Source organism: Manduca sexta, chromosome 15 (assembly GCF_014839805.1).
Source record: "Manduca sexta isolate Smith_Timp_Sample1 chromosome 15, JHU_Msex_v1.0, whole genome shotgun sequence".
NCBI lineage: Eukaryota > Metazoa > Arthropoda > Insecta > Lepidoptera > Sphingidae > Manduca > Manduca sexta.
The window spans coordinates 11610608-11627095 of NC_051129.1; the positions used below are offsets into that span (position 1 = coordinate 11610608).

The 16488-nt window shown below is 36.9% G+C and overlaps 1 protein-coding gene and 2 non-coding genes across 3 annotated transcripts in view; 2 read left to right on the forward strand and 1 right to left on the reverse strand.

Moving 5' to 3' along the window:
• Window positions 1–11145, reverse strand: part of LOC115454601 (ring canal kelch protein) — a 49810-nt gene extending 38665 nt beyond the window's left edge. Inside the window, 1 exon segment of the mRNA XM_037438981.1 lies at window positions 10605–11145. Coding sequence (XP_037294878.1) covers window positions 10605–10780 — 176 coding nt within the window. The 5' untranslated portion in view covers window positions 10781–11145.
• Trnae-uuc lies at window positions 10510–10581 on the forward strand. The gene has a single exon. It is a non-coding gene; the product is annotated as a tRNA-Glu (tRNA).
• Window positions 11146–11298: 153 nt separating the features above from the next.
• Trnan-guu lies at window positions 11299–11372 on the forward strand. The gene has a single exon. It is a non-coding gene; the product is annotated as a tRNA-Asn (tRNA).
• The last annotated feature ends 5116 nt before the right edge of the window (window positions 11373–16488 follow it).

A 16488-nucleotide genomic window follows, 5' to 3' on the forward strand; every position in this document is an offset into this window, starting at 1 on the left:
GTCAGATTTTCGTTTACGATCACTTACGCCTGGTCTTCAAAGTTTCTTGTAAAGAGGCAAGATATAACACAAAAATTTCCTTTCAAGAAGGTAGGTATTATTACTTTTTTTACTATTCGTATTTGTCACGGATTTGAGTCTGGGTTTAATAGTTCTTCGTATATAGTTGATAACCGCGCACGCTACGCAAAAGTTCTGGAGTGGCGACCACGAACCGGGAGACGCAGCGTAGGCAGGCCTCTCACGAGATGGACCGACGATCTGGTGAGAGTCGCCGGAGTCCGATGGGTGAGGGCGCCCAGAACCGGTCCCTGTGGCGCTCAAAGGGGGAAGCCTATGTCCAACAGTGGACGATTCCCGGATGAAATGATTATGATGAACTACGCAAAACAATTACACTACATGTGGAGTCGTGACCAGTAGTCTTAAACATTCTGTGCCCAGTTTTACCTCGGGCGGTATCTTTGGGCGGTCGGCAAATAATAATAAAAAAACTTCACATTTTCATCAATGGGTAAGGTGAGCGCGCGTGACGCTTATTTCTTAAAATGACTATTTTTCATCTCGAGTTACAGGAACTCACACTACGCCACATGAGCTTCCCCCAAAGATTCCAAGATTAACATTAAAGAACTTAACATTGTTGAATAATAAACCTTATTCATGAGACATAAGCTTCACAGACATGAATCTCAGTAGTTAGATGCCGTAGGTACGGCGGGACTCGGAGTCGCAGTTCTGCAATCACGACTTCACTATCGACGCTCTAATTTCACTACATTCAACGAGGGACAGGTCAGCATTCAGGCCGGGAGGGGGTCAAATGGATAATTTACCGGATTAATTTTGTGATGTTGACATTAAATATAGCTAAAGGTTGTTTGTAAATATCCTTCTAAATGGTGGTGGTGATTCTAATGTAGTTTCTGCCACGGCAGCCAATCTCACCGGAGATCATCCAACGCAGGAGATATTATAGTGCACAAGTCTGTGCTCAACAAACAAGCACTCTATATTCCTTCACTCTTATAGTCCGGTGAGACGGCAATCCGACATGACCAGATAGAGATCAAGCGCAGGACCAACGGCATCACGTGCTTTTAGATGCACGGGGGTATCAAACCGCCAAGTTCCTGATTCCGAGCTGCGACTGAGTAATTTTTAAGATGGAAACACTCAGTCACAATTATTTTTGTCTGACTTAGGATTCGAACCCAGGACCTCAATGCGATAGTAGTACTTGTACCGTGTAGTACAATTACAAGTACGCCACTGAGGCAGTCCTTCTAAATAATAATACACGATCTTAAATAAGTAAATGTTGTTTTAGGAAAGATATTCATTGCATTCAAATATAAAATTATTGTTCAGTATTTATATTACAAAACACATAATATGATCATTCGTTAATTTAATAAATCAATCCCCTTTCCTATTTCTCTCCGTATAACAAAACAAAAGTAAACGTGGTAAGAATACAAAATTAAAGATCTATAGGGTCGGGGTCCCTTAATTCCTTCTGATTACATCCCAAAGCTAGCTCAAAGCAAATTACATTGCTAACGAATCTATCTTTCGTGTTATTTTAGAAAGTATAAATTGTCACTTGTAAATCCTACATATCTGTAATTTCCTAAATTGCTATGTTACTGAGAGTCTAGAATTTTCTGAAAAGGTCCGCTCGGACTGTCACAAAATTAATAGCTTTATGGTATGAATGGAGTTTAATTTATGAATGTGCCGTCCTTAGAAACGATCTAGACGCCGCACTATTTATTTTCCTTGTAGTTTTCGTCTATTTGTAATTTACTAAGCTTGTAACTTCATTGTGACAGGCCGCCTGTGCAACGAGACGTTAGAATAAAGCGCTTAGACAAATATTTGTTGGTTACAATTCTGAATATCGAATATTATATCTATGGGCTATGTCATATGTTAGTGTGAGGAGTAGGATTACCGGAGGACCGTTATTTCATTTATTTTTTTGGTACCTAATCTCATACGTAGGACATTGTAACCAGTATAACTACTGGATGTAATAAGACTTAACATCTCATGTCTTAGGATGACAGTGAAATACCAAACAATACTTTGTAATTCAAGGTGATGAATGGTGTTTTTACTGTTTATGGGTGCTCGTATCGCTTAGTATCAGGCGAACAATTAGCTCGTCTCGTCATTCAAAGCAATAAAAAAACAACGTAGGTACGAATTTTCTCTGGGGGGCTGTATTAAAAAAGGTCGTCAAATTTAATGACAGGCCTGCAATTTGCACCACAGAAGGCCTCTGCAAGCGCAAGGCTTTTTTAGGGCGGGCAGCGCCATCCCTTACTTTACTTACGCCTAGGCCTAATTACGATTACTCTTAAATTTTTATCTATCAATGACTACCATACCCCACCATCAGATGACCCAGTCACTATTATGCCAGTTTCAACAAAAAAATACCCTCTTTTCAAAATGAATTGAATTTTCCGAAATAACGGCAAGCCGTGACGTCGTTTATGACAATGCACGGCACCTGCTGGGCCGTGGTAATGCCTCGGCTATAATGAAGCCACGTGTAATGAGCACGCCTGTGTCAAATGCATTCCTCTTCGCCTCTGGTGTTGCTATATTTTATTTCTTTCTAATAATCGTGTATTTTTATTTTGAAAAGAAACGAATTTGCAGTGGCGACTTGCAGATATTCGCCGTGAAAATTAAGCCGATATTACCGTAGCAATTTAAAGTCTAAGAAATTTTCTACCATTCTAACAAGTTATTTAAAACTGTTTAGAATGACCAGATTTAGGTCATATCTAGTAATGTCTAACAAATCATAAAGAATCCTCAATAAGATTATAGGAGCTGATTGGCCTTCTCTTTTTTCCTTAGAGTTTTGTTGAAATACTAAATTACATTTCAATAGCTGTAGGACAGTGTTTTCTTCTGCCTAAATCCGTATAACTATAAAAAAAACCTCAAGTCTAAACTCCGAGGAGATACAAACACAGCCAAAACACCAATCCTTGCCGAGTATAACATATTGATAGTGTGAAAAAGGTAATATTTTTAATCGCGTCTACATTGGCAACACCATCGGATCCAATTTGCGGCATCCGTGTCAGCGGCACAATACCGCGTGTCGCGCTGTCACTGCAACACGGCGCGGCGACACCGCGGACCGTGGCGGCGACAATTTTTGCCACAAATATTGCGAAATTTGCTAATTGAGCGAAATGTTTCATGTACTTTTGTTTGCTTTACTGGCTTTGCAGCATCAATAGCCTTTCTGTGAAAACTGTTTTAACTAAATGGCATCTTATTTAAATTTGGAAATTATTTTGCGTCATTTTCTTATAATGTTGACTAATGATAAACGTCTTGCCAGTTTCAAAGGAAGTGTAACTACCCTCTAAGTCTTAAAATAGAATGTCAGACAAAGCTACGTAGTTTAGTAGAGTTTTTACTATTTATGAGCAGTGAAGCGAGCGACTTTCGTCTCGTCATTCGCATGTGAAAAGCACAAATTAATGTTTTCTCACTCTTGTTACAGTAAAGTGAACTCAGTCAAACACCCCGTAATATTCCTTTGAAAATAATGTCAACAAGTACATTTCTCTATTATGTCGAACACTTATTTTAACCATTCGGTTTACAATCAGTAGTTTTATGACTTCTCACAGGCGTGAATCGAGGGGCGCGAGTAGGGTGCGGGACCCCCGTCGATCTAGGGATGCGTTGCGGGAGACAATCAAATGCCATTAAATAAAGGGAAAATCTTTAGATACCACTGGTTATTGAATACGACATTCTTCATATTGTTATTTTAAGTGATAAGGTTAATTGATCTTTTTAATACAACTGGATGATAGGAACAAGCAGAAACCCTGATGGTAAGTGACCACATAAAGGATAGACACAAAAAATAATTTTGAAAAAGCTATGCACTATGATAGTCGTCCTTAAAGTAGTAGGAGAGTTCTAAGGTTAATTTTATTAAGGTGGTAGCTCAAGGTCCATTTTCATACATTTTGTTTCGGCTTTAATCTGGGTGACTAAACAAGTATTGGCAAGTAAAGAATTTAAATTCACGTCTAGTTAGTGATTAGTTCTCGCAGTTGAAAGAAAAACGTAAAAATAATTAATAATCATGGATATTTCGGCCTTTAAAATTTAATATGACGAAATTTTAAAGGCAGAAATATCCATGATTATTAATTATTTTTACATTTTTCTTCAACTGCGAGAACTAATCACTAACTAGACGTGAATTTAAATTCTTTACTTGCCAATACTTGTTTAGTTACCCAGATTAAAGCCGAAACAAAATGTATGAAAATGGACCTTGAGCTACCACCTTAATATCTAGTATTTACACGGGCTACAATGTCCTTCTAAGTGGACCATAGTGATGATCACGCACAGTTGCTTGGTGACAATAATAAACGTATGCGCGACGTAGCAAGCAGTAGGAACCAATGGTGTTGTAGTATTAGATATAAATGAAGTGTGTATTCTTTGTGAATTATCGTTTGTTTTAAGGGCGAAGAAAAACATCGTGAGGAAACCTGCACATCTGAGAAATTCTAAATAGGAATTTTGAGGGTATGTGAAGTCTACCAATTCGCACTAGGCCCGCGTGGTTGATCAAGGCCTAATCCCTCTCAGTAGTAGAGTAGGCCCGTGCCCAATAATGAGAAAGTATATAATACAGGGCTGATATTATTATTAGATTACATTACGAACATTATCAACAGTTCTGTACCTTTATATTTCTAAGCCCGGCTCTGCGTTAACCCTCGGAAGTACGCGGTGTCGGTGGCACTATTTGTTTTACGAGTGTTTTTATGAGCTGCTCGATGACCGGTGACTATCGACGTGGCCGCAACAAAGTGCGAGCGTTGCTGCACCGTCGCCACAACTAGTTTTTGTTTTAATATCACAAGTTTTAAGTGTTGAACAGTTGGTGTGTAAATAACATTATTATGGCAGACTATGTATTAGGTTCATAGGTCTCCGTAGAGAACAGTTATAGTACATTTATTACCTGTTTTACAAGTTTGAAGTAAATTTTATTTGACATGGTATTAAACAGCTGATGTAGATAGTGACCATTTTATTACCATTTATTAGGGGGCATAGATTTAAGTGTATTTAGTCGGCTCTTACATTTATGCGATGAGTAGCATTTACGTAGGATTCGTGAAACAAGCCAAGGTTTTTTATCGTCAAGAAACTACTACTGTTCACAAACTAGACACGGATCTGTAATATCTAAGGAATTGATTAATAATGTTATAGTTGCACGGAAAAGCAACATAATAACATCGATACGGGTATACTAAAAGTATATTAATAATTAAATCTAAATTTTAATCATAACAACAAACATTAGCAAGCCAGCAAAAAGAAAACGTTTTGTAATGTGTTTATCAAAGCGCGCGTCTAGCAAGCGGAGTGGATTCCTCCCAACGCTGTTCCTGAATACAATTAGCATTTTAACTCGACTGCTATCAAGAAATGCTTATGCAAAAGAAAAATGTAAATCCACGTGCTCGCCTAACTGGGTTTTTGTTACGACCTGAGTTATGACGGCAAATTAGTGTTGCGACAAACAAAATTCGGATTTAAAATTCCTTTTCAAAAATCGAATATCTACATAGGTCAGTTAATTCGAATGATTCAATTGTTATTACTTACTAGAAGATGGACAATTCATTATCTAACGGATTTTAAAGTGAAAATTTACAGAATAGTTTTTGATAAATAAGACTAGCTACAGACTAAGTTTGTTTTTTACTATTTTATGTGTTATACCTATACTAATTTTATGGCGTGTTAAAGTGACCGGCCGAGAAAAAACGCTCATGCGTTAACATATCCATGAACAAAACCGAATACACTTCCACAACTCATTCAAAAAGATCGAATGGAACGAAATATTCGACACATTCCTAGGTAAGTAAAAAGTAAATAATTGAAACGGAATTGTGCGTTGTCGCGGCGGGCTGCGGCGGGCTGTGTATTGTTCCGGCGACCATTGTTCGTGCCATCTGAATCGCGTGCGGTTTCGCCGTTAGCTCCGCCATTTTCTTCATATTTCATTATATGTTTTTTTCGTTAAGTTCCGCGTGGACTGTAATGCTCAAGTTACTTTGAAGAGTGTATAGTGTTAGGGCTATTACCTAACTGACCCTGTCAACATAGAGTTGATATAGAATGGCCGGGCTGGACAGCCTGATTGCTGGATTGAGCGTCAGGGTTTTGTATTTTGACTGGCACCACGATGCATTGATGTACGATTAACATAGGTTCTGGTTGTCTAGCATGGTTTTGAGTATTTGTTACTGTGAATGCGCAACTTGGGACATTTACAGTCTTCGCATATTCATCACTTTTTTATTAGTGTTAAAAAAATAGATACACCATACATGCGATGCTTTGGTTCAATGGGATCTAATGGGACGATCGGCATATCGAAGCCGAATCGAATTCAAATTACCTTCGAAGTTCAAACTCCCAACAAACGAACTATTGCATCGACAGTGGTCAGCCAAACGAGCGGTTCGCGTGTCCCCAATCATGAGCTTCCGCGCCGCGCCGATACGCGGCGCTGTACGCATTGTTTTTTGTTCGGAGTTCCACGCGCTTCGGCAAATAACTTTTCCCATTTATTCCAACAAATATGCATAGTGTTGAGCGGTTTTAACTTCGCCAACGCTGATTGTAACGCGTGTATTGTAAACGAACAAAGTTTGTTTTTGTATTTACGTGTACACGACACGGATACAAAGGTGAATGTTTGTAATTTCATTGCCGAGTTGACGCGCCATGTTGGATTCTAAACTTGAAACATCATGTGTGTTTCTTGTTTTAATAAGTTTGATTACATTTATTAAGTTAAACATATTTTGTCTTTGTATATTCTTGTCAATCATAGCAAAGCGAAAGGTGATGGATAGTTTTTTTTACAAACACGCTTCAAAGTTTGTAGTCAATAGACTTACATCGCCTGCTTAGGTGATTTACTTATGCTTTCGTCAAACAGCGGACCTGGCGGGATGTTGATATGGAATATCTCATATGAATATCCCGTCGCGCTCGGCGCTCGAGTTTACATAGAGTGGCGGGCCAGCATCACGTCACCATCCCAGCCCTGCTGCTTGACAAAGGTTAGGTTTATTATTGACTTGGATCTCATTTGAAGGCCTTCACCAGGCTAGAACTTTATTTTAAGCTGATTTTCATTTCAATTGCAAAGGTTGTTTTGTCGCTTGTAGATAAACATGAAAGCCTATATTTTGTCTATTGTTTAAATCTACAGCTCGTTCGATTCCGTTATCGATTATTCGGTATTAATTCAATTATCGGGCTATTAACTCCACTTTGGCCTCTGATTGGGATCCGATTGAGGCAAATTCAAAAGCAAACTCAAATAATCTAATCGAGAAAACTGTTAAGTTTGCGGATCGTCCCTTCAGTTTCGTAATCTTACGTAATTATAAATGATTTGCGTTCCCGCTTGCATAGAGTAACTAACCCGCTAGAATGCTTATATAGTTAAATATATAAGCACTCTAGCGGGTGTTTGGAGTTTTTATAGTAAGTGAGCAACCAAGCACCCAGTAGCGTTAATAGTAATCAACCGCTGAATTGATTTTGATAAAATATAGTATCCCGATAGGCCCTATCCTGGATTTAGCCTCAGGAATTGTGTTCATTGATAACTCGCCATCTGAGACACTTGTTGTTAATTAGATTTTGAAATTTACGTTCTTACGTTGGAAGGTATCCGGTTCCAAGAGGCCGGCATAATTGTATCGCCTGACGAGAGATGATCTCGGACCTATTCTATTGGACTTACCCCCCGAACCTATTTCTATTGGACCCCATTTCATTTACCATCATCAGTAGTCACTTTGGCGTGCACATAAAGAAAAGATCTCATTGCCTTTATTAGCAACCGTTTCAAAATGATTTGAACTACGTGGGTGCAATTATTAACTAACTTAATTAAAATTACCTCAAATCCATAACGAAACAAGCGAGCACTTATGGAGTAAATTTTCAGGTGCTCGCCGTCACTGAATCATCAATCACTCCTCCCTCGCACCCTCCCGTTGTAATTAAGTACCGAATTATCCACGTGCTGGAACACTTCAAGTCGATATTGTGCAAGGAAATATGTATCCCTTTTTCACTTAAGATGGAGCCCGTAGTTAGAGAAGGTAGGAAATTTTTTGCAAGTTTCTGCATCTTGTTTTCAAGTTGCGATGTATTACACACGTTGGAATCCTTTGTTTTAATACCATTCTTTAATTAATTTGTTTTATTTTTAATAAAATTACTATCTACTACTCTATGCAAAATAAATCTAATTTAAATTAGGATATGATCATAATTGTAGGAAAATTTTAAAATTGACCAAAATAAATATTGATATTTTAATAAAAAAAAAATATATTTTTTTCTCAGGAGGCAAAACTTGGAAAATAAATTTAAAATGTTGTCTATCAGCTATCTATGTGCCTTTCATTTCATATTATTTTGGCTTTATATGATTTTACATTCAAAGAAGATCTTCATTACCTTTTACATGAATAGGTCATCAATAGCCATGAATTAGCATAAACATATACCTCTTAAATAAAATTAAAAGTTAAAAAATAGCTAGCGGTGTGAAGTGGGGAGCGACGAAAAATGTAACAACAGAAACAGCAGTTATTGTCGATGATTGATGAGTTGCGTTCGGAACTTCGCAGATTAATCATGCAAAGTGAGCGCCTTCACGCAGATGTGGACCGCTGCGAGCTTGCTTTAGAGCATAGAAACAAATTGCAAGGACAACGTTGGTAGTAGGTGTGGAAGTTTATACTGGTTTTGATTCCTAAGTTGATTTAATATGTGTGATTTTTTAAACACGATTGATTTCGAACTAGATATTTTGAAGCAGAGGGGCTATGGCAGGCGTGCGGCTACTTGTAATAACTAAGACAATTCCTTTCTTTAAGTTGTTTGTGAAATGTATTAATTTATAATATTTTAAAAGTATGTGGTCCCGGCTCTATATTGATGTAGGATGGAGTCTAGAGGACGTCGGAAGGTTAGTAGTTTAAGGCACTGAAAATTTGAAATAGGTACCTAATTTAAACAATCATTTGCACCAGTAATGAGAGATGGTAGAAAATACCTACTCGTATTACGGAATACCAACAGAGAAAGATGTCAAAAAATTCACTGATTTCTTGAAACAGAGCAACTAATCTCATAGTCTGTATATTTTGGGAAGTTATGCACAAAAAGACACTTACGCATTTGTGAGCTAAACCTTGTATAACGTGCTTAAGCACGTTATACAAGGTTTACAATAACTTTGAAAGTCAAATAGAGGTTTACCGAAAAGTATAATCAATAGAAAGACTGCGACCTCATTTTTACATTCATAGTTAGGAAACTGAAATAAATAAAACGGATACAATAAGTGCGGCCTCGAGGACGGTCACGGTTCAATGGAGCACTTCGACTCGCCAATAAACCCTATGCAATAACATATTCAACAAGAGAAACGATACTTCGCCGTATTGTAATAAATAATAATAAAAAAGTACAAAACTAATGCCATACATCACGCGCGACTTCAGTGTGTAGTGAGTTATTTTTCCTATTTACCCCTAACAAACACATTCGGAAGCTCCGCCAACTTTACGCATAACTTGGCCAACTTTGCCGAGTTTATTGGTGAACTTGCCGTTTTTCTACACCCCTTGAACCGGACCACATGTCGGAACACGCCGGCCTATTTACATGCAAATTGCTCAAGCGAGACAAAATTTCTGTCGCCGTCGCTTCAAATAACTTTCGAATACATAATTCATTCGGAATGGACGTCCGAGATCTTTTTTATTAGTTCCCTGTTCGGATATTTCTTTTCAAACAGTCTCGAATGTTGAATTGTAAATCCGTCGCGCAATCTCACTCAATTTAGATGTAATTATGGTACAGCGACATCTATGACATTAAAGTGTAATTGTTTCCGGGGCTTTCATAACAGATGGCGCTGCACGCTGCGTCGCTGATTTTAATTTTCTTTTGGAATGTAAAACAGTTTGTGATGAATTAATTTGGAGCATTTAGGTCTTTTATGCACATTATGGCAACGCGCACGACTCGGCAGGAAAATTACGTCTTTACATTTCTAGTGCGAATAAATTTACATGCGAAATAGGGACTCGTAATCTATTTTGAAGCTGTTTTAAAGGAGATAATTTAGCCAGTCTAGTATAATTTGTAAAATATTATTTCATACTTCATGGTAATTTGTGATTTTAAATAAAAATTTAAATAAAAAATATATATATAAAAAAAACTGCGATAAAATCCGTTAAATAGTTTTTATTTCAATGTCTAACATTCGCGTAAACATAAGAAATCATTATTAAATGAAAATTTTTAATAAAATAATTATTAATAAAAATGTAAATTTTTTAACTTGTAATAAAGCATTATTTTGCCATAACTAATAAGTCCCGTATGGTCTAGTGGCTAGGATACCTGGCTTTCACCCAGGAGGCTCGGGTTCGATTCCCGGTACGGGAAACTCTTTTTGCGTTTTCTCTTACCTTGCTATCATGATGATCCGATGAGCGTATACTTTTTCTTCACAAGTGCCAAGGATGAAAACGATATCTGCCGAATCTTGATCTTCAGAAAGTCGCTGTAAGTCCCGTAGCAGGCCAGGCAGGCCGGCCCGCTCAACCGAGGCGGCGCAGCACGTTCCAGGCACCCGACTCGCCATAGGCGCTGACAACTTCTTTTTTATCGGAAAAATTTTGACACTCGTCTAATACAGTTTGGTTGATATTCAACAAAGGCTGTTTTTGCAAATCACTGTTAACCTTAACTATAAGGAAAAACACAATAACAAAAATGTCGATGCGAAATTCCACAAAACCACTAACTATAAAATCACTGATTCACTGCAATTAGGTATTCACTCAAGCTATTAATAGTTTATGTTAATTATTCTGCAAATAAAGCTCGCGTTTAACTTAGCTTGTCAACATAACCTCAATCGCATAGCTTTGGTTAACTTCAAATAACTTTAACTTAGTACGAAATCGCTTTCCAACAATCTCAGTGGCTCGCAAAGCTGCTACTTGCAATAAAACACCGTGTCGCATTGTGTACCTGGTCCAAGAAGGTAGAGCGGGCACAAAAACTGGTTTCGACCAGGTAGACGCTTCTAATTTTTCTATCTTTGTCTTATATTATCAGTATAGATTCCAACATGTAATTTCGAGACGTTGTGCAAGAGCCTCCGTGGCGCAATCGGCTAGCGCGTTCGGCTGTTAACCGAAAGGTTGGTGGTTCGAGCCCACCCGGGGGCGCTTATTTTTGTGTTTTTCGTTTTATAAAATAATACGATCGATAACTTTCCACACTTAAGTTTTTTTTTATTTTAAAATATTATTATATTTTATTTTAACATAAACAAGAAAATGTAATTAAATTATGACATAGTTCGTACTAGCAGTCAATGATAGAGAAAAATTATCGCTCGGGCACATTTATTACTTGTATGTAGTATAAAAAAAATTGTATTAGCTCCAAGATTTAAATTCTAATGTTTCCATTCCACTGCTCTACTCGAAAAGAACGAAAACACAACACCTGCTTTGTCGCAGAACTCAAACCGTTTTCAATATACAAAAATACAACACGAATACTGTTCAAGTCTATCAAAACATGGCGTATAAGTCGATACAATACATGTCGAGAGTGATGTCGGAAATGTCGGCTCGACACAGCATCGCTGGGGGCACGCGGTCGACAGCTCGACTGCAGTTTGAAGTCTCTATTGGAACACTTCACTATAAATTTATGTTGACTTACTACGAATTCATGTACAGTCAGCCACAAATTAGCTAAACAAAATCAAATTTCCAAATCGCCTTTAAACTTCAATGTCAACAATAGTTATTTCTTCACTCAAATGAACTTCTAAGGGCTTGTTTCATTTTAGATATATAAAACGAGTATTTCGAGGTTTACCTATTGTATTTTTTTTTTGTATTAATGAGAGAAACTTATATTCATAATTATAATTATTACCTAGAAACATGTTTATCCGGTCTCTTTTTGATTTATAACAATTATACTTATTTACCTTTTTGCAGGACAAAAATTACATCCTTTATTTTATAATTTCTAAATCTTTGATAGTTTACCAGTAAATCAAATAACAAAAACGTAGTCCATAAAATGACAGAATTAGTTAATATCATTAAATAAAAACATATGCGTCATTTTTCAACCAATTTGTATGCTAATTAATAAATTATTGCTTTTGCATTAAAAACGAAGCTATCTCATCAGTATAAGTTATCCTCAGTTTCCCAAGGCGTTTGTTGCGCCTGAGAATAAGGTACTAGCATAAAATTCCCACCTCGTATACCCTAATTATGAACATAGCGTACAATTTTCCAACACACGCCATCAAAGGTAATTTCAGACTCGTTCCTTAGATAAGTGCAGCAGCTTGTCTGTCCGTCTGACAGTTCGGAAATTGCCGCGTCAGCATTGCGACCGGCGCCCGAGCCCTGTATGAAGTGTGTTCGCATGTTTACGTACGCGTGTACTATATATATGTAGTTTGCTGATTTATTAACACTGTACCACGCCCTTGTGGTATATCATGAGTATGCTAAGACCCATAATATAGAGACGAGCTTGCACCAGTTTGTTGCACATAATACCATGATTTGTGCAAAGAAAAAAATCTTAATGATTCTATGATCTGAATTCTGAAGACTGGCCAACACAGTGGATCTTACACCACCAATCTTCGCTATCGAGACGGATACAAAGATATTGGATATCAAAAGTAAAATGCTTTTGTTTTTTCAGGTAGATGACGCCACCGCAGTGCGAGCAGCCGGGATCCGTCAAAACGCGGACCAAGGTGATTATTGTAAACGTTGCATCGTCCATTAGTTACTCCTTGTGTATTTGTTTTTCGTTAACGACCACACTCGGTTATTCCCGCCATTATCGTTAATCTAAAGCCCAAGAACCAGCCATTACGCGGATTTTATAGCGCGGAGGAATTTTTAAAATATTTATAATAATTTTCTTGTAATGGTCGAACAGAAAATAAGTGTGTTTGTTTGTCTGTGGATATTTCAGAGTTTCGGCTCCTTTGGTGTTTTTCCGTGTTTTTACATAAATCATTAGCTGTCTATTGTTAAAAAAATAAGCTATTGGTATTGTGAGTGAGTGTGGTAACGGCAGAAGTTTACAAATAAAATGCCAAATATACTTAGTACAATTAAAATCACAAATTAACGTTTTTATGTCTGTTGCTCTAATTTAAGTTTGTGAGATATGTACTTGTGTACTTATTTACTGTACTATTTATGTTTGTTTTTATCTGTCTGTTGCTTTTAGTTTAAGTTTGTAACAAATGTACTTTTGTACCTATTTACTGTACTATTTATGTTTGTAGAAACGCCTAACGCTCACCTTCTAGCAAATGACTGACGCACTAATTGATCATTGTTAGTTCTATTAAAAGCTACCAATGACTCCAACTACGTGTATAAAGTGTGTGGTAATTATCTTTCGTCTCCAACGTACCGAACGCGGGTATGAGGAAGCCAAAGTCGAATCCATACAGGCATATCGTAAATCCAACACGCCAAAACATTACCCGAAAAAACTGGAATAAGGGTAGGAAAATGAGCGATATAGAACATTTAATTTGTAACATAAATAAATAAATACGCCCGCCGTAATACTAACCACGGCAATCTAAATATCAAATAAAATAATCATGGCTAATGTGGTCTCAAGTTGTATCATAATTTTAGTTTGGTTTATTTGTTCAGATGTAAATGGTGTATCTAGTGTGCTGGTAATGTTCTCACCGAAGGATGTATGGCCGCTCTGTCTGGTTTATATGAACGTCGCCATACATTAGTCCCAACAGTAAATAATGATAAAATAATGGGCGCGATAAGTATACAATAATTCTGTCAGCACGGGTGCCTGTCTACACTGCGTACTAAGCGTGTCAAGGTTAGTGTAATTTGTTAGATAAATATTATTGGGGTCGAAACATCTGCCATTTTTAATTCCCAAATGAATAGGCGAAGGAATCAATGTCTGTGCAGCCATATAAAGTATAGTGTCAACGGGTAGTAAATAATATTTATTTTGCTCTCTGTTCTAAATTCAAACTATAAAGTTTAAACCATTTTAAACGCTAGTGTTAAGTCATTCCTGTTTAATACAATCACAACTTTAACTACTTTTGAAAACAATTGGGTAATAAACAAGTATTGGCACCGTAAAAATTTAATTCAGTTTTGTGATTTGTTCTGCAGTTAAGATTAAATGTAAAAAATTTGTATTCGTTTTATTTCGCGTAGAGTCAGTGGTTTAAGTACGTAGATGTAAAGCAGGACAAGCAATATTTTTTCTATTGTAGTTAGCTCTTATTAGTAATATTTACCAGCGCGTTACATATATAATCATCATTATATAACATTATTTTATAATTTTAATACAAAGATACTTACATAAAAAACATAATCGTTCGCACTAGATATTATAAATCATGGAACATGTTTATACAAAATGTCTGCTAATGTTAAATACTAGTACATAATATCAACATTCGAGCGCGATAAAAATCCAAAACTGTTTACACTACAGTTGTTAGTTTACACAAATTATCTTCGGTACGTGGAAATTAAAAAATATATCCCTTATCTGTGAATACGGTAACATATCAATCACTGTCGGACGTTGTCGATAAAGAAATAAACATTTTATATTGATAATATATTCAATAACTGGATTATTTCCTTTTTGGTCGACATAACTTCGTGTTTGCTAACACGTGTACATATCTATACGTTATAACTTGAGTAAATAAAAAAATAGTCTATGGATTAACAAGGTCTTTCATCGAAATTCAAAATGGCCGCGCATTGATTTGAAAATGTCAACATTATTGTTTGCTGATCTCGTGTGATTCGACGGATATTTTAGATTTTGTAACATATTTATTTTCCGCTCCTCCCTTTTTAATAGATTGCCTTTATGAATTAATATTTTTTACAGATCGGTATGATTGGTTTAACATTTTCGAAATTATTTTTCTAACAATTGGTACTCTCCATAATACTTGATGCGTTCTCTTTGGCCAAGTTTTGGATCGATTGATCTTATATTTTCATCATGTTATTTCTTTTAACATTAATGATATTGTAGTTTCATACGCGATCAACGTTAATGTATGTTTAGTAAATCTGTATGTGTTTTGATTTTATTTTTATAGATGGGGTTTTATATTGATTGTACACTAATTCGAGCGGGTGCTAAATAGGGTTTTTTGTATAATATCCGTTTTGAACAGATTAGCATAGTTGTGTTTACTGGCGAGTGGTGAGGGATAATCGCCTCATGAACTTATACTTTATCTGTACACCTTTTATTATTTTCGCAGAGAAAGTGATCTACCAGTCACAAAGCCTTCATGGGTGGCAATCGATTATTTTATGATGCACTTTAACCGGATATGCGGATGACGGCCTCTTACTAATAGAATCTAATAGTAGATCGGGGCTTGAAAGTTTGGCGGATACGTGTTTACAATTAATATCTGAATGGGGTGAAAGAAATCGCCTTACATTCGCACACACACACACAAAATGTTCCAACTGCTTTTAAAAAGTATATTAAAATCACCGCCGCGAATAAAATTTAATAATATTGTTGTAAAAAGGAAAGAATCGGTTTGTTATTTATGTTTGATTTTAGAACGAAATTTTTCCTTTCTAGAGCATATAAAAAACGTCGGGGACAAATCAAAACGTAACTTTTACGCCTTGACAAGGATATCGACCTCAACGTGGGGACTGTCTTTCACTACGCTCAAAATCATTTATGGAGCGAATTAAAACTTGGCTAGAAATAGATTACTGTGTATCGAAATTCCTTACCGACCATGGTAATTTTAAGGGTAAACTGTTCTCATTTAGGCTGGTTGATTCTCCTGCGTGCCCATGCTCTACACCTGGTTACGAGGTTGAACAATCTGCTCATCACGTTCTTTGGGAGTGTGGTCTCTGGCATGAAGAGCGCAACATCATGTTAAACAGTATGCAAATAACATCTGGGGTTGTATAGGTACTACATGGACCTTGTTGAAACTAGACGGAATTTCCGTGCTTTCCGGCGTTTTTGCCATGCCTATTGGAATCAAATCTAACAGCTCATGTGATAGGACCCTTTCATTTAATTTTATCCGTGGTGCTTTATAACTAGCTTATCTAGATAAAATGCGTGCCACTGCTGATCCTGGCTTACAGGAATTGTAGTGGTGGGTGTGAGGGCGGGTTGTAGAAAAAAAAAATCGGCTATTTTGGCTAAGGGGTACGCTGGCCTTGCTACCCGGCGTTAAGCCGCCCGGAGAGATGACTCACGTCGGGTGTCCGC